We start from the raw sequence: 19,901 nt of genomic DNA, 5'->3' as shown, positions 1-19,901 counted from the left end.
CAGTTAACCAAATAGCGAAAAGGTGGGTCAATGCGCAGTTAACCAAATAACGAGCTGGACTGACTATTTAGCAGTTTTATGGCTTGGGGGTAGATGTTCAGGGTCCAATAGCCTGGATAGTGAGTTGACTCCCCATAGTTAAAGTTCCACAATAAGAGCTATGACGCTAATATGTGTGTAAGCTCTTCACGGTTGTGTTCTGTGTGGGTGTCACTGAGTAGACTGATTTATATCCGTTTGCAGCCCTTTCAATATGGACTTTTATTTTGAAGGCGAGCCGCCAAATTCCACTTTTGTGGCTAATCGTTAGTGTCTAGCTTCACATAGGTGAAGCAAATGAACCAACAACACCGATATGACGCATGGTGGTGATATATGTATAAAAAACAATTACTTCATACCGTAAATGGTAAAAGTAAATAACGAAACAAAAGGAGGTATCGGAAAACAACTTCGTCTTTCCCATACGAGTGGTTTTGCTCTTCATCTGTGAATACGGATAGTAGGGGCAACATTTCGCAATCTATTTTGCATACAGTTGAGTGCGCGCACTAGACTGGAACCTTTTTCCTTGTTTAACGTAGTAACATGAATATTACATCATTCATTTAAGCTTTTTATTTTAACTTTATACGGCGTACATTTCTAAGGTGTTTTGTGAAACCTTTATTCGCGCGCGACGTCTGCGCTACATTCGAGTGAAACCAACGGGCAATAACATAAAACACGGAATACAATGACTATGTCAGTCCCGGAGAGGAATTCAGGGTCCGAGGGGAAGGAGGAGGAGAGTGAAGATGAGAGCGAAATCCTCGAAGAAAGCCCATGCGGTCGCTGGCAAAAGCGAAAGGAGCAGGTTGGTTTATCTATTTGGTTTATCTATCACGCCGGTGAATCAACTGCTGCAGGCTTTTCCATTGCTGCCTTGTGGGCTCTACATATACTAACATCTAAAGGGGAGACAAGAAAAAAACATCAGTCCGTTTGGAACATGAGACGTCTGCTAGGCCTATCCGTCGTAATGTATCTAATAACCTATTATTGGGGGTTGGATGGTGGTGACTGGATGTCTGTATTGTTGTAGCAGCAGCAGGTGCAACCGCTACAGTAGTCTTTAAACCGCCCCTCAGTTCTATTCTTTAACAGAAAAGGGCGTGGGCCCTTATCAAATTAATTGCATGGAACACACAATTATTGTGGGGTGATGGACTACTTATTGAACCCGAACCCTCGTATCATTGAGAGCTTATACTGGCAATGGTTTGACAATTATTATATTTTTCCAAATGATCTGTGTTGATCGATGATTTTTAGGCTATTAAGAAATTGCATTTGCTGTATTATACAGTAATACAATTGTATGAATATGATATTTAGCCACACTATCTACAATCTGCCTCACTAATGATAAGGGCAACACAGAGGCAATGCTGACCACAATGGTGTGCCCAATATGGTTAATACAATACAACGTAGTTCATCAGACCTGTCTGGAAGACAGTTAGAAAAACCAACTCCATCATCAACAACTGCATCAGAATGGCCCTGCCAAGTGAGTAGCAAGTGCTGCTTCTATAGTTCTTAGTTCTAGAGAAGATAAGGCTTCAGTGTTGAAACTGAAGGTTATCTCTGTGGGACACCCGTAGCTTCCACCGTGCTTCCCACAACTGCCTGACCTCCCTCCTATCTCTCTCCAACACAGCGTACTTCACATGACAGATACGGTTGGCCAACAGCACTCACATACACACACCACCTCCCACCGTCGCTCCCAGTGTTTTTCCACTCATTGATTACACATCAGTGTGTTTGCTGGTTTCTGGGTCACTTTGTCTGTCACACATTACCATAAACCCGCCAGTGACACTCTTACGATGTTCTCATTTCAAAATGGTATGAATGCTTCTAGGAGAGGAGAGTGAGAGCACATTGATAGGATGCAGCAATTCATGAATGAGACTTTCATTCATGTGTAGCATGTAGCATCTCACCTTTTTACTGGGCGATTCCAGCGTTATGGACATTACATTTACATGCAAAATCACAACTTTAATGTCTCACAGAATAGAAAAACAAAATACAGATGTGTGTGTGTGTCTATAGTACCCCAAAAAAGTGAACTACTAAATATTGGCATGTTGGATAAATAAAGGTATGGATGGTATATGAAATGGACAAGCTTTTCGGGAGACTGAACATATTAGCAAAAGTCTGGGAGTTTGTAAGTCTGTGCAAAGCTGTCATCAAGGCAACGGGTGGCTATTTGAAGAATCTCAAATATATTTTGATTTAGTTTAACACTTTTTGTGGATACTACATGATTTCATATGTGTTATTTCATAGTTTTGATGTCTTCACTATTATTCTACAATGTAGAACATTTTAAAAGTAAAGAAAAACCCTTGAATGAGTTGGTGTTGAAAACTTTTGACTTGTTGTGTATATAACAAATAACCTTTACCAGTTGAATGTAGACACAAATATGAGATGTTTTTGTATCAACATTTTTCTGAAATATTGTAACAAAATATGTAAATTAGACAATACATGTGCCTTTACTGCCAATCCACTTTTCTGGACACTGAATGAAGCCAGTATATTTTGGGAGGCTTTTCATTTAATATATACACTCCAGGACTATTTATCATTGTCACAGTTGTAAATATGTATATATTATTATTATTATTATTTAATTTTGTATTAATGTTTCATTCAGACCTGCACTGTATTTCACCCTGTGCATGTGACTTAATAAACACCTTCATCTATTCACGGATTGTTGATAAATACTCTTCTCATCTTTCTATCTAAAAAAACAGTACTGCCGTGTATGATGCCTGCATTTCAGCATATATTTTCCATGAGAATCTTAGCTAGAACTCATGATTTTAGAGAGATATCAACAATTGCTTCAGGAAAAGTCTGAAGAACACTGCTCAGAACACGATTCTGTGGATGCACAAGCTTCTGAAGCTATGATACATCAATATCCCTCACATCCACAGCCTTTTCTGGATGTTACGCATATCATAACGCTGAACAAGGATACTGACAATGACAAGAGAGAAACCAATTATAGACCATATAAAACCTTGTTGAAAGTTGGCTTTACAGCGAATGTTTCAAGATGATCCAATGTAAAATCAAATCAAAGTTTATTGGTCGCCACGTACATAGATTTGCAGATGTTTTCGCAGGTGCGGAAAAATGCTTGTGTTTCTACCTCCAATAGTGCAGTAATACCAATCAATAAAAGCTCAACAATACACACATAATCCATAAAAATAAGCAAGGTGCAAGGTGAGGTTTAAGGTGTAACATGTAAGGTGATTGTTTTACAAAAACTTTTCCTAAAAAACATTAGGGATGTTACATTGCCTGTCCCAGTCACCCCCTATCTTGTAGCAGAACACGCAAACAAACTCAAGATGCTTCCATTTGGTCTGTATTGCTTCATAACATCTCATCGTCATAACTAACACCGTGGGACAGCTGTGAGCCCCTTTCTAAAAGCCATGAAATATGGTTGTCTGGTAAACCTTTTTTGAGTCTTGGCCTCCCACTCTGTAATTGTCCAAATTCATGCAATTTCCTAATTAAACTGGTCAAATAAAGCCTGAACTCCAACATACACTGAGTATACCAAACATTAGGAACACCTTCCTAATATTGAGTCCCCCCCCCCCCTTTTCTATCAGACCAGCCTCAATTAGTTTGTGCATGGACTCTACAAGGTGTCGAAGGTGTTCCACAAGGGATGTTGGCCCATGTTGACTCCAATGCTTCCCACAGTTGTGTCAAGTTGGCTGAATGTCCTTTGGGTGGTGGACCGTTCTTGATACACACGGGGAGACTGTTGAGTGTGAAAAACCCAGCAGCGTTGCAGTTCTTGACACAAACCGACACCTACTACCATACCCATTCAAATGCACTGACATCTTTTGTCTTTTACATTCAACCTCTAAATGGCACACATATGGTGTGTAAACCTTAAGAACGTGGTTTCATTTGGAAATGACTAACTTTATCTGTACATACTCCGGTTGACCTTTCCATGGAATCAAGCTATTACCTTTACTGTTGACTGCTCCTCTAATATATATGAAGGATGATTGGCCTATTACATGGTTATAATACAGAACACTTATCAAGCTACATGATGAGTGCTTTTGTTCTATTGTGTGATTTTTTTTTTTTTATGAGCTTGAGCTGAATCATAAATTATAGGACAATGAGCTCATTGATACAATAAAAAAACAGGACTGTTTTGAGTTAGTGCTCAGTGCTATCCACTGAGTCACATTGTTTAGAATTCCTGTTGCACCATTCTGCAGCCCTAGGTGTGTCCAGGCTGGCAGCATACTGAGTGCATTTAGATGTTCAATAAAGAAGTCAATAGGGGAAAGGTTAGCCTGGCTGGACACATGTTTCTATTCCAGCACCTGGTATTATTGTTGTCTTTACTCATGGTGAACCAAATGTTTATACGAGTTTGTTTTTGTCCTAAGCAGAACAAGCTATAGGCAATGTTAAGTATATTGGTTTTATATCCTTAGTAGTTAGTTGGCCGATATTACTCCTCAGACTTTATTAGACAGTGGTTTGATTGCTTTCAGAGACAGACTAGGTAAGCAAGACCCCAGAGGTTGAAATACTAGCCAAAGGAAGACATTTTCTGTCAACAATTACAACCGATATCCATGTGTTGTTTTCCATTGACATCCATGTGAAAGGCAAAACAAGACTTTAAGCCAAAGCCTTTGTCATGTGTCTCAAGCAGGCAGAAACAATTTGGTTTAAATTTTGTGGTATCCAATCGTTTAGTAGCTACTATCTATCTTGCTACTATCTTGTCTCATCGCTACAACTCCCGTACCGGTTTGGGAGAGACGAAGGTTGAAAGTCATGCGTCCTCCAATACACAACCCAAACAAGCTGCACTGCTTCTTAACACAGCGCACATCCAACCTGGAATCCAGCCGCACCAATGTGTCGGAGGAAACACCGTGCACCTGGCAACCTTGGTTAGCGCGCACTGCGCCCGGCCTGCCACAGGAGTCACTGGTGCGCGATGAGACCTGTATATCCCAACCGGCCAAACCCTCCACAACCCGGACGGCGCTAGGCCAATTGTGCGTTTCCCCACGGACCTCCCGGTCACGACAGAGCCTGGGAACAAACCCAGAGTCTCTGGTGGCACAGCTGGCGCTGCAGTACAGCGCCCTTAACCACTGCGACACCCGGGAGGCTAGCAGACGCTCTTATCCAGAGCGAATTACAGTTAGTATATTTATCTGAATATGCCTAGGTGGGACAACCACATATCACGGGGGGATTATTTAAGATACATTTTTGAAGAGGTAGGGTTTCAGATGTTTTCTGAAGATGGGCAGGGACTTTCAGCGGGAAGCTGGTTCCACCATGGGGTGCCAGGACTGAGAAGAGCTTGGCCTGGGCTGAGCGGGAGCTGCCCTCCAGTAGGGGTGGGAGAGCCAAAAGACCAGAGGTGGCAGAGCGGAGTGCTCGGGTTGGGATGTAGGGTTTGAGCATAGCCTGAATGTAGGGAGGGGCAGTTCCTCTTGTTTCTCCGTAGGCAAGTACTATGGTGTTGGAGTGGATGCGAGCTTCAACTGGAAGCCAGCGGAGTGTGTGGAGGAGCGGGGTGATATGGGAGAACTTGGTAAGGTTGAACACCAGGCGGGCTGCAGCGTTCTGGATAAGTTGTAGGGTTTTGACGGCACAAGCGGGGAGCCCAGCCAACAGCAAGTTGCAGTAGTCCGGACAGGAGAAGACAAGTGCCTGGATTAGGACCTGCGCCGCGTCCAGTGTGAGGTAGGGTCATACTCCAAGAGTATTGTAGAGTGTGAACCTGCAGGAGCGAGTCACTGCTTTGATGTTTGCCGAGAACGACAGGGTGTTGTCCAGGGTCACGCCAAGATTCTTTGCACTCTGGGAGGGGGACATTGTGGTGGAGTTGTCAACCGTGATGGAGAGGTCTTGGAGTGGGCAGGCCTTCCCCGGGAGGAAGAGCAGCTCAGTCTTGTCGAGGTTGAACTTGAGGTGGTGGGCCGACATCCAAGCTGAGATATCTGCCAGGCACGCAAAGATGCGTGTCACCACCTGGAGAAAGTAGTTAAGTGCCATCCGCATAGCAATGATAGGCAAGGCCATGTGAGGATATGATGGAGTGGATTTACTTGGTGTATATAGAGAAGAGGAGAGGGCCTAGAACCGAGCCCTGAGGGACATCAGTAGTGAGAATACGTGGTGCAGACACAGATCCTCTCTACATCACCTGGTCGGGGCGGCCTGCCAGGTAGGATGCAATCCAGGAGTGTGCAGAGCCTGAGACGTCCAGCCCTGAAAGGGTGGAGAGGAGGGGCTTATGGTTCACGGTGTCCACTGCAGCGGATAGATCTAGGAGGATGATAACAAAGGCGAGAGAGTCAGCTTTGACAGTGCAGAGAGCCTCTGTGACACAGAGAAGAGCAGCCTCGGTTGAGTGACCCATCTTGAAGGCTGACTGGTTAGGGTCAAAAAGATTGTTATGAGAGAGTTGGTCAGAGACAGCACGTTGAATTGTTTTGGAAAGAAAATAAAGAAGGGATACTGGTCTGTAGTTTTTGACATCAGAGGAGTGTAGTGTTGGTTTCTTGAGGAGGGGAGCAACTCGGGCCATTTTGAAGTCAGACAGGACCCAGCCAGTGATCGGGGATGAGGGAAGTGAGGAATGGGAGAAGGTCTCTAGAGATGGTCTGGAGAAGGAATGAGGGGATGGAGTCGAGCGGGCAAGTTGTCAGGTGGCTGGTCCTCACTAGTTGCAGGATTTCATATGGATAGAGAGGGGAGAAAGAGGTCAAGGCGTAGGGTAGTTCTGTGTGATGGGGATAGGCTGAGGGAACAAGGAGCAGATTTGTGCTAAGTTGGCTCAAGTTGGTTTTTCCAGGCCTTGTTTCCTCTTTGTCAATTGTGTGTCATGTTTTTATTAGCAATCGCTGTGAATTTACACATCATTGCAAAAACCCTAGCTAGCAGTGACTAGCCTGGTCCCAGGTCTGTTTGTGTCATCTTACTTTGCCAACTCCTTGTCACTCATTGTCATGCCAAACACGACAATTCCATAAGGAGTTGGCAAGAAAGCAGAAACAGACTGGCACCCAGGCTAAGTAGTCGCCAACTCGACTACTTGATTTCAAAGCGTTCTAGTGCACTGCTTATTTGGGGCAATCTTAGTTTCTGGTTTGGGTGTTTGTGCAGCCCTCACACGAGGACAGCCAGATGGACCTCAGAAAGCATGACAAAAGCAATCTGTTGAGTCATCACAAAATTCCATCCCTTTTTAAGATAAAACACAGATAGGCATTTGAAATAATTTCACTATTCAAATAATCTCATGAATGTTTTGAAAAACAGTTGAAATACATGTATTATTTTGGAAACTTTTGTTTTGAACTAAGACATTTACTTGCTGCACAGTCTGCGCGACTCTGGAGGACTGCACGACTCTGGAGGGCCATGTGCGTTGCGAGAGAGAGAGAGGATTCACGCTAGTTAGACAAACATGTAAATACCATACGTTATCTGTCATCCCATCTGGCAGTGCCTGTCTTTACTGGATCAAATTGATGTAAAGAAGCTAGTTAAGATATCCAGCTAGCTATGTTAACTAGCCAGCTAGCTAGGCTAGTTGAGGCTATTTTGCTGTGTTCCCTATCCTTGTCTACAACAACTCCATTCAGATTAAACAACAGCCTACTTGTCAGTTGCTCATTGTAGCCTACTCCTTCACTTTTAGCTAACTTAATGTAATTTGATTGACATTTTCCATTGATTAGAGATCTCCCACTTCACGTTGCTACACATGGAGACTGACTATAGTGCGCACCACTTTTATTGGCAGAAAATAACAACAATCTACAAGCATGAAACGTGTGTACATCATTAAAAACTACATTCAAAAGTCTGTCGTTTTATGAAATTAAGAATTTCAAATGTTGTGGTATATCCTTGTGTGTAGCAATGCCATATAGGTCATTTTGTTTAATTGAGATGAAGCCCCCCCCCTTCTCAAAAATGAATACTCTTGCCCATCCTTGGTTTCTTATCATCCTATTCGGAAGGAGTGTACATTCCATTCCATGCCCTTTGGAGTTCTATTCTTCCCCAAGGGCCCTGGTGGAGCGACTCTACTCTACCCTGACCTGTAAGAGCGGGACCTTTATCTGTTGCCTAGCTGGGGAGATAATCACTAGTCCAGGGAGCAGTGGATAATGAAAGAGGCCCATCGATGAGTGAGCCCTCCGCCCCCTGCAGCCCAACCAACGCCCCTTCACCACTTAACCCCAGGGGGCAGGGGAGAGATCTTTACCAGAATAATCCTCCCTAGAGAGACACACATTTTCCATCCTATCATGCTTGTATCCACTATTACAGCAATTTTTTAAATTTGATTTATTTCACCTTTATTTAATCAGGTAGGCTAGTTGAGAACAGGTTCTCATTTGCAACTGTGACCTGGCCAAGAACAGACAACAACAGAGTTACACATGGAGTAAACAATAAACAAGTCAAGAACATAGTAGAAAAAAACAATCTATATACATTTTGTGCAAAATGGCATGAGGAGGTAGGCAATAAATAGGCCATAGGAGTGAATAATTACAATTTAGCAGATTAACACTGGAGTGATAAATTATCAGATGAACTGGTGTGCAAAAGAGCCGAAAAGTAAATAAAATAAAAACAGTATGGGGATGAGGTAGGTAAATTGGGTGGGCTATATTCCGATGGACGATGTACAGCTGCAGCAATCGGTTAGCTGCTCAGACAATAGAAGTAGCGGTGAAGATGGGACTACAGGGATGGAATGACCCAGTAGTTAGACAAGCAGGAAAGTAACTGGAGGGTTGCTGGTTTCAATCCCAGCTCAGACCAGATAATCTTGTGCGAAGTGAGCCGGCAACCAGAGGGTTGCTGGCATCATGCTAGATACCATCGCCTGTCATTGTGCCCTTGAGCAAGGCACTTAACCCCTTATAATTGCTCCAGGGGCACTGCACTGCGGCTGACCCATTGCTTCCAGCTCCTCGAGGTATGGGGGTGTGTGTCTCGGGGGGTGGGGTTGTGAGTGTAAAGACACATTTCCGTTCTCTAAATTTATGGATAATAAATGATGATTGACAGGCACATATTTGCATAGTTTTGTACATGTGTCACTGCTCACTGTTGCACTTCCAAGTCTTTGTTGTGAGACAGAAGGCGGGAACAGGGGCCAAGAATGTGCACCTACGGCTTTACCACATGATTGCTTCTCCATGGCAACTTATTACAAGGTGCATGCTTGACATTCCTGTCATGGAGAAAGTTGATGTATCTTTAAAAAAAAAAGAATAGTTGAACTTTACAGTTTCAGTACTTTACAGTAGGCCTACGTGATATTACAGTGATCAAATTAATGTGGTTACTGTAACTGACAAACGTCCTCAAGCAAACAATTATCCTAATGGTCACCAAACCCTCAGCTCAGTCCAAGCCACAGGCATAGTTAGCCATTGTAAGCCCCTGTCATGTCCTGGCTGGCTGTAAGTGCTGCCTTGCTTTAAGAGATCTCGCTAATGACCACTGCTTCCTGATGATCCAATGCAGACTTTCTCGCCGGGCCTGGGTAACAGCTGCTCCATGTGGAATGACACCCACTGCGATGTCCCCTGCATGGGAAACGGGCAAGTCATGTCATGTCTTAAATAAACACTCGCTGTTATGCAAAAGCAATTAACAGAAATGAACCCCCCCCCCCATCACATCGTTGGAGACCAGGGGTGTTAAGATATAACAACGGCCATGGATGATATCCAATCAGGTTGAATTACATGTACACTTTCATGGAGAATCTGTTGGATTATCTGTCATTGAGGAACACATAGACTTCAGACAAAATTAAAACGCAAGCATCAAGATGAAAGTACCAAAAAACTATTACGTTAGTCTTGAAGAATTGCTTGCGAATATATCTGGTTAGGCCTGTTGGATAGAATTCCAAAAAACAAGACAGACCCACACGAACATCAGTCATGCGCGGTAGATCACCTGCTGGGTGTCGACAAATGATAACGATTCGTTGGGAAATTACAGACGATGTTCTGTGGCCAGAGGCGATAGGATGGTCACCCTCTGCGCATGGCCGATGTTCGTGTTGGAATATCTTGCCTTTAAGGGAGGACCTCCTTAATGAAGATATAGAATAAGACTGCAGTTAAACCTGATCCATCATAACAAACCATTGACCCAACATACATTACTAAAGTGAAGCACGCCTGGCTACCGTTACCACAAGACCTGGTCTCAGAATTGGCTTCATATCTGTGCGTCGACAGGAGGTTTTCTCACCTGGAATGATGGCCACTGTTTGTATGAAGTAGTGATATAATGTCCCTCTCCCTTTGGGCGCATCAGGAGATTTATGAATGAATGGTTTTATGACATAGCGGCAGGCAGACAGTGTCCTGTATCACTGAACAGCAGAGGAGTTCAGATGGCACGGGAATCTCGCCTTGGGCATAATGTACAGTGTACCCCTCATTTGATACTCCACAGTCCACACCGAAAGGCGTACTGTACTTTGTCATCCTCTACAAATGTACAGTGGGGTCCGAAATGATTAACACCCTTGATAAAGATGAGCAAAAATGACTGTATAAAATAAATAATTCAAATACTGAGTTTATTATATGCTCCAAAAAAGTAGGGAAATTATATTATTTTAAACGAACACAATTGCTCAATGAAAGAGATTTTGTTCAACATGTAATACTTTTTTTCTCTCGAAAAAGTAGGTGTCAAAATGATTAACAGCCCTGTGTAGGCTTGGGCAGAGTATGTTAAATGGCTTTGGCACTTGGATTGAAACCGGTGCTTTGGTCAGATGCCATGAAAATAGAGCTCTTTGGCCACATACACCAGTGGTGGGTTTGGTGTCGAAATGAGAATGCATCAGCAGAAAAGAACCCCATACCTACTGGTCCTGGGGTCCTTGTTAAGGTCAACGGCATCATGAACTTCACCCAGTACCGGGATATTTTTGCCAAAAACCTGGTTGCCTCTGCTATGAGGCTGAAACTTGACCATAAGAGGATCATAAAGCGAGATAATAACTCCAAGCACACATCAAAATCCACAAATAAATGCTTACTTGGCCACAAAATCAACATTCGTCTCAATCTCAGTCCAATCCTCGCACGGTGATATATTGAAAGGGAATTGAAAACAGGGGTGTCAATAATTTTGACTCCTACCTAAATGAAAGAAAAAATGTAGTACTTGTTAAACAAAATCTCTTCCTCTGAGTAATTGTATTAGTATAAAATAATATAATTTCCTAATTCTTTGGAGCATACAACATAGCTCAGGAAATTATTTATTTATTTTATATAGTCATTTTTGCTCATCTTTATTAAGGGTGTCAATAATTTCACACCCCACTGTAATTGACCTTTGTTGGTTGCGAAGACATGTTTTATGGCCCTCCTTTTATGGGTCTGCCAGACATGAGAGTAGTTACACCAGCAGCTAGCACGAATGCACAGTAATCCTATTTCCAACTCTGCATTTTACCACACTAGTTAATATTCACATCACTCCAGATACAGCATCGAGTTGACCTGTCAGTGGCTTTTAAACGCTCTCCCAACTAATAATAAAACATTGTTGCCACACAAATCGGTTTATCTCAGCCAGTGGTCATACACTTTCATGAAATGACGTTGTGTTTGCCTTTGAAACAAACGTATAGAAAATATGCTGCCATGCACATTCCTACTCTAGCAAATACAGATGGATAGTTCAGATGTTAATAAACGCTAGAAAAGTGTTAATGAAATAACTGACATTGGTGATCAATCTTCTTAAGTGGCCTAATACTGTCTGATGTCAGGGAGCAGAAACAAAAGATGTAATCCAAACAACTGCCAGTCAGTGTCTACAATAGGCTGTCAGCCTTTCACACAGCACAGCACATGGCATTTCCAGGTATTATTTACCCTCTGGCCACCTGGTAGGGAAGACTTGGAGTGGCTGGCTGCCTGCTGTGCCTAACCCAAGTCCTCTAACGGCCCCAGCCCAGTCTCTCTCCACTGCAGCCTGGGTTGTGTATATTAGGGCACACACAATGTAAAATGTTTTGCAATGGAAAATGCAAATGGACATTTCTCATTGAATAAGTCCATGTAGTCCCACCCTGGTTCAGTCCCCCCCCCCCGTTGGTTGACGAATGAACATGACCCTGGAGTACCAAGAGGAGTGCAACGGGAGAAAGAGAAAGGTCTTCCTGGCCTGGGCTAAGAATAGTGTCTGTCAGGTGCAGTAGTGTGGATAGATCATGTTGCCAGGACACGGTGTGAACCCATATCGCCCAGTGTCATGGGGCTGAGATCTGAACGAGGCAGGAGCTCCGTCAAAGCAAACAACAGACCAGACGGTGTCCAACCCAACCAATTTGAGTCTGTCGTTAACAGGGGCGGCGATCCTCTCTATCCTCTTGTTTGAAAAAAGGGCTGCAATTTTAAACGGTTTTCACTTGTAATGCTTGATATGTCGCACTGATGGATACTGCTATTGTGCTCGTGTAATGTCTGAACTGATTAGGCCTATATTACCTTGGTAGGTCATGAGTATGGACATTTGTGTGGCAAGAGAGGACTTTATTAAGCCATTGACAACATGTGAGAGCATTCATTGATGAGGCCCTTTAGGGCCGTCGTACACAGTGCGGTATCCGTCACCGTTTCCCACTTGAGTCTTCTCATTCTCGCGCTCCCTCTGACAAGGGAGCTGGCATGGGACAAAATCTTTGAGGAATGGCTGACGTCTCCTGCAAGCCTCCTCCGTAGATGTTACCGTTGTCTAAATGTCATGACTTCCCTGCCACCTTGGATCCATGCCACAGTGTCACTTCGCAGTTTGAGACTGCCACTGGTGTGTAATTCTCAATGTCAAAACTCAAGCGTTACTCTTTGGCTCATAGCCGTTTGAGTGGCAAAATGTTGATTTTAGCCCTGTTTTGTATGGTTGATTTGATTAACATTCTTCCTACATCTTCCTTCATTCTGACATGTTCATTTTGAGTACTAGAGATACATCTGAAAAGTGCATATTACTACTGACAGAGCCAGTAAGATTTGCATAATTTAAAGCATAAGGCATCCGCTGATCCGTTTCTCTCCCATTTCTCATTGACAGTAGGGAGAAGTAGAGCTTTTTCAATTGGCCTCCATTTTCCTATTCTGCATGAAATATTAATATCCATCTTGTTCGATGCAAAGGAGATGGCGCCTCTCTCTTTGAAAGTTGCTTTTAGTCATTTGCGCAGTGTCTGAGAGAATAAATGCCATGACTCATGTAAGGCATTGGCTCCTGTAGTTTTGTGAGGAATTCTGGTTTTGAGCTACAGCTCGCAGCTGATTCACAGCTGTATGAGACCCTATGTCAAATTCAGGTTTTGACTCACAGTGTTGGGCAAACGCGAGGGTAAGTGCTCGATGTGTTCTGCTTCGCTGTGTTGGACGCTCTCAGTCGCATTTTACGTTTAGTGGTGGGGTGACAGTCCAGGATATGGCATATTCGCCTATCAGTGCTCTATAGGCTGAAGATACAGTATGTGCAATTGTATAGCCAAGATGCCTCAAAGCATAGCAACAGGGTCAAAACTATTACAAGTCCGAAGAATAACAGCCTTGCAGTCTCATTATTGAACCCAAAGGTCATCCCCCTCCCCCCAACCAGCATGAGAGGATTAAGGGGCCTACAGGAAGGAGCAAGGTCATGAGGCCAACAAAACATTAACATTCCTACTTCAAATGCTTTTTCCCTCAGACTAAAACCAGACTTTCCAAAAACTAGAGATGTCATGCAACCTTAACCCAAGAAGCATTTTGTGAGAGGTGTAGGCTTCTTTACCTAAACCCAAAGCAAGGCAAATTTGAAACTACGAGAAGAGAAGAGTTTTAGGTCAGGGATGTGATCAATGAACATCTAACCTTATTATTTACCTGTCAATCACTCAGAACCCTCCAAGTTCATATGCTCTCTCGCATTATTGTCCATAATCATTACCATGGCGGAAGAAATCTCACCACCGCCTCAATAAAAATAACTCCTGTCCTCAATGCTTAAGGGATTATAGGAGATTTGCATTTTCAAATTTGAATGCATCTCATTCTTGTTTCAGCAGCCTGGCGAGAAGTAAGCAGGTCTTTTGCATGCAGGGGCCAGAGAAGAATAAAATGTGACTCAACACCGATCGACTCTTCATGAATTTAACATGGCTCTGGCTTCTGTGAATGGCCTCCTGCTATGAGCTTATGAGACATAGCTTTACTAGTGCAGTAGGCTGTCTTTGTGGACTGCTCAGGGGAAGTGGCATTGGATATTTATTAAAGAGTGATTGTCGTAAATACACTATATATACAAAAGTATGTGGACATCCCTTCAAATTAGTGGATTCGGCTATTTCAGCCACACACTTTGCTGACAGGTGTATAAAATCGACCACACAGCTATGCAATCTCCATATACAAACATTGGCAATAGAATGACCATACTGAAGAGCTCAGTGACTTTCAACGTGGTACCGTCATAGGATGCCACCTTTCCAACAAGTCAGTTCATCAAATTTCTGCCCTGTTAAAGCTGCCCCGGTCAACTGTAAGTGCTGTGAAGTCGAAACATCTAGGAGCAACAACGGCGCAGCCGTGAAGTGGTAGGCCACACAAGCTGAAGAGAATAAGAGTTAAGCGCATTCCATCCCTAACCAGATATTGTGCCGACCTTTTACAATCTTCTCTAGGTGTGAGATAATGCCCATTGGATGTGTCCGACATTCAGTTCGGACTATTTTGTTGAAGTGTATACTGCCTACGGCATCTTAAGATGGACAAACAGCACTATTGCTGCTTTTTCTCATTTTTCAGGCAAAGGTCTTTGAAGGGAGTATGCGAGCACACTCTTTTGGCTAGGCGCTAGCCAAACTGAGACATGCAGAAGCCTTTACGTGTCAAATAGTGCACACTTATGTCTTTGCCAAACTGGCCAAATCAAGCCAAGCTGTTAGCTTTCACCCCGTGTTACCTCTTGCCTACTCTTCCTGGCACAGTGCTGAACTTGTTCGACCTCTGAGGTTTTGCAGGAGGTTCAGACTGAGACCCTGTTGTTCCTCCTCCTCTGGTTCTGCCGTAGTCCTTTAAACAAGCAGTATGTGTGATTTACAAGCATGAATTGGGTAATCCAGTGGGCAGCAATTACCACTCTTTATGGAGAACTTTAATACATGGGTGGACTTTGCCAGGCTCTAATAAGCCTCTCCGGGAACCAAGTCAATCCCAGATGTTTTGAAGAAGTGGGACGGATGCCAGATTCAGGTCAAAGCAAACACACGTCCCATTAGCCCAGCTGCCCGACCAACTGACTGACCGACTGACTGACTGACTGACTGTGTCGTGAAAAAGTCTCACCCAGTTCTAATCCCTCTTCCTGGAATTGGACTGTTTTTGTTCACCAAAAATGACACATTTTTTAACACTCTCCATCTTTGTTTTGTAAATCTGCCATTTGAATGTTTTTTTATTCTCACGACTGGCTGCTGCCAGCATTGTAGAGGTGCAAATGAATGTAATTGCCTGAAAGGGCTCCAGCTGCTGAGCAAAGCAGGACCAGATTTCCACCCAAAGATAATAATTAAAATGGAGGCTCTGCTTCTGATTCTCTCATGAAATTATGTTTATGGTCTTGGAAGGTATAAACATCCATTTGATTTATTATTGTTGTCTGCATTAGTGGAAGATCTAGTTCCTCACTTTAAGTGGTGATTTGGAAATACAGCTAAAAGTGGTATGCCGTACACATGATCTCCATAATGTTGCGTTGCAACTGGCATGTTGGAGGATGACAGTCACATTTATCGTCATAAATCCCCCATGCATGACATTCTTTAATCATTGGAGTCATTCTCGTTGAAGTTGAAGAATGTGTGAAACAAGCTGTATAACAGCTATTATAAACTGGGTGGTTTGAGCCCTGAATGCTGATTGAAGCCATTATATATCAGACCGTATACCATGGGTATGACAAAACATGTATTTTTACTGCTCTCATTACATTGATAACCAGTTGATGACAGCAATAAGGCACCTCGGGTGTTTGTGGTATATTGCCAATATACCACGGCTAAGGGCTGTATTCAGGTACACCGCGTTGCATCGTGCCTAAGAACAGCCCTTAGCCATGGTATATTGGCCATATACTGTACCTGTGGTGTGGGGGCTGTGCTTTGGCATAGTGGGTGGGGTTATATCCTTCCTGTTTGGCCCTGTCCGGGGGTGTCCTCGGGTGGGGCCACAGTGTCTCCTGACCCCTCCTGTCTCAGCCTTCAGTATTTATGCTGCAGTAGTTTATGTGTCGGGGGCTGGGGTCAGTTTGTTATATCTGGAGTACTTCTCCTGTCCAATTCGGTGTCCTGTGTGAATCTAAGTGTGCGTTCTCTAATTCTCTCCTTCTCTCTCGGAGGACCTGAGCCCTAGGACCATGCCCCAGGACTACCTGACATGATGACTCCTTGCTGTCCCCAGTCCACCTGGCCGTGCTGCTGCTCCAGTTTCAACTGAACCGCGGCCCTAGGACCATGCCCCAGGACTACTTGACATGATGACTCCTTGCTGTCCCCAGTCCACCTGGCCGTGCTGCTGCTCCAGTTTCAACTGTTCTGCCTTATTATTATTCGACCATGCTGGTCATTTATGAACATTTGAACATCTTGGCCATGTTCTGTTATAATCTCTACCCGGCACAGCCAGAAGAGGACTGGCCACCCCACATAGCCTGGTTCCTCTCTAGGTTTCTTCCTAGGTTTTGGCTTTTCTAGGGAGTTTTTCCTAGCCACCGTGCTTCTACACCTGCATTGCTTGCTGTTTGGGGTTTTAGGCTGGGTTTCTGTACAGCACTTTGAGATATCAGCTGATGTACGAAGGGCTATATAAATAAATTTGATTTGATTTGATTTGATTTGTCATGGTTCCACCTGTCACCAGAGGGGGGCAGAGACCATCCTAGAGACATTAATGACATTCAGGTGTGTCTTATTACTCACGAGTTCCCTGTTAAAAGAGGTGTGTTTTCTGGTTTCCTTTGCAGGAGCTTAAATGGTCTTGTCTTGTCTGGTCTGTCTGGTCCATGACATAGACCAGGGTTTCCCAAACTCTTTCCTGGGACCCCACTGGGTGCACATTTTGGTTTTTGCCCAAGCACTACACAACTGATTCAAATAATCAAAGCTTGATGAGTTGGTTATTTGAATCAGCTATGTAGTGATAGGGCCAAAAAATGAAAGTGCACCCTGACATGGACCCTGTGCACCCTGACATGGACCGACCATGAGAGAAGAATGGTGCTGGAGGAGATGGCTGCCGTTTTACAAGCTCCTAACCAATTGTGCTGCTGTGCGTTTTATCGTGTTGTTTGAAACTTATTTTGTACATAATGTTTCTGCCACAGTCTCTTATGACCGAAAAATAACTTCTGGATATCAGAACAGCGATTACTCACCTCGAACTGGGCAAAGATATTTTATTTAATGAGTCGGACACAAAGGATTTACACCAGATACCAGACCAGGCCCAAATCCCCATCGTTCGCATGAAGAAAATACACCAATACAGGGACGCAGGTCTGGTTGCCTTGTGAGAATGCGTTGGCGAGTGGGTAACCCACCTCTACCATCTGTCCTATTGGCCAACGTCTAATCGTTGGAGAATAAAATGGATAAGCTCCGTTCAAAACTATGAGCTCCGTTCAAGACAAGGGATGGTGGTCTGTGCATATTTCTCAATAACAGCTGGTGCGCAAAATCAAATATTAAGGAAGGCTCAAGGTTTTGGTCACCTGAGGTAGAGTATCTCATAATAAGCTATAGACCACACTATTTACCAAGAGAGTTTATCTATATTTTTCGTAGCAGTCTAATTACCAACACAAACCAATACTGGCACTGAGACCACACTCAAAGAGCTGTATAAAGCCATAAGCAAACAAGAAAATGCTCATCCAGAGGAGCCATGGATTACAGGCAACATCCACACTGAGCTAAGGGTTGAGCTGCTGCTTTCAAGGAGCGGGACTCTATCCCAGACGCGTATAAGAAATTCCGCTATGCCCTCAGATGAATCATCAAACAGGCAAAGCATAAATACAGGACTAAGATTGAATCCTACTACACCGGCTCCGACGCACATCAGATGTTGCAGGGCTTGCAAACTATTATGGACTACAAAGGGAAGCCCAGCCGCGAGCTGCCCAATGACACAAGCCTACTAGACGAGCTAAATTACTTCTATATGCGCTTCGAGTCAAGCAACACTGAAGCATGCATGAGAGCACCAGCTGTTCCGGATGTAGCCGATGTGAGTAAGGAAATTAAGCAGGTCAACATTCACAAGGGCCGCAGGGCCAGATTGATTACCAGGACGTATACTCCGAGCATGCGTTGACAAACTGGCAAGTGTCTTCACTGACATTTTCAGCATGTCCCTGGCCGAGTATATAATAGACCACCATAGTCATTCCACCATAGTCCCTGTGCCCAAGAACACCAAGACAACCTGCCTAAATGACTACATATCTGTAGCCATGAAGTGCTTTGAAAGGATGGTCTGAACACCTATGTAGATATTCCATAAAAAGCTGTTTCTAGCTATAATAGACATTTACAACATTAACATTATCTACGCTGTATTTCTGATAAATTTGATGTTATTTTAATGGACAGAAAATGTGCTTTTCTTTAAAAAAAAAGGACATGTCGAAGTGACCCCAAACTTTTGAACGGTAGTGTATAGTTGACAGTGCATGTCAGAGCAAAAATTAAGCCTTGAGGTTGAATGAATTGTCCGTAGAGCTCCGAGACAGGATTGTGTCGAGGCACAGATCTGGGGAAGGGTACCAAAGAATGTCTGCACAGATCTGGGGAAGGGTACCAAAAAATGTCAGCAGCTTTGAAAGTCCCCAAGAACACAGTGGCCTCCATTGTTCTTAAATTAAAGAAGTTTGGAACCACCAAGACTCTCCTTAGAGCTGGCCGCACGGCCAAACTGAGCAATTAGGGGAGAAGGGCCTTGGTCAGGGACGGGACCAAGAACCCAATAGTCACTTTGACAGAGCTTCAGAGTTCATCTGTGGAGATAGGAGAACCTTCCAGAAGGACAGCCATCTCTGCAGCACTCAGGCCTTTATGGTAGAGTAACCAGATGGAAGCCACTCCTCAGTAAGAGGCACATGACAGCCTGCTTGGAGTTTGCCAAAAGGCACCTAAAGGACTCTCACAACATGAGAAACAAGATTCTCTGGTCTGATGAAACCAAGATTGAACTCTTTGGCCTGAATGCCGAGTGTCATGTCTGGAGGAAAACTGGCACCATCCCTACGGTGAAGCATGGTGGTGGCTGCATCATGCATCTGGGGATGTTTGTCAGTGGCAGGGACTGGGAGACTAGTCAGGATCAAGGGAAAGATGATTGGAGAAAAGTACAGAGAGATCCTTGATGAAAACCTGCTCCAGAGCGCTCAGGACCTCAGACCGGGGCAAAGGTTCACTTTCCAACAGGACAACAACCCTAAGCACGCAGCCAAGACAACTCAGGAGTGGCTTCGGGACATATCCGAGAATGTCCTAGAGTGTCCCAGCCAGAGCCTGGATTTGAACCCGATCAAACATCTCTGGAGAGACCGGAAAATCACTGTGAAGCGACGCTCCCCAGTACAGAGTAAAGAGTCTGAATACTTATGTACATGTTATATTTGTGCCTTTATATTTCTGTTTTTAATTTTTAATACATTTGAAAAACATTCTAAAAACCTGTTTT

At 43.8% G+C, this 19,901-nt stretch overlaps 1 protein-coding gene across 1 annotated transcript in view; it reads left to right on the top strand.

The window, feature by feature from the left end:
* Positions 1–327: 327 nt before the first annotated feature.
* Positions 328–19,901, top strand: part of LOC135517436 (nuclear receptor-binding protein 2-like) — a 59,173-nt gene continuing 39,599 nt past the window's right edge. Inside the window, exon 1 of the mRNA XM_064941721.1 lies at positions 328–856. Coding sequence (XP_064797793.1) covers positions 737–856 — 120 coding nt within the window. The 5' untranslated portion in view covers positions 328–736. The remainder of the gene's footprint in view (positions 857–19,901) is intronic.

The sequence above is a fragment of the Oncorhynchus masou genome, chromosome 28 (genome assembly GCF_036934945.1).
Source record: "Oncorhynchus masou masou isolate Uvic2021 chromosome 28, UVic_Omas_1.1, whole genome shotgun sequence".
Taxonomy (NCBI): domain Eukaryota; kingdom Metazoa; phylum Chordata; class Actinopteri; order Salmoniformes; family Salmonidae; genus Oncorhynchus; species Oncorhynchus masou.
This window is presented reverse-complemented; position numbering and strand designations above follow the sequence as displayed.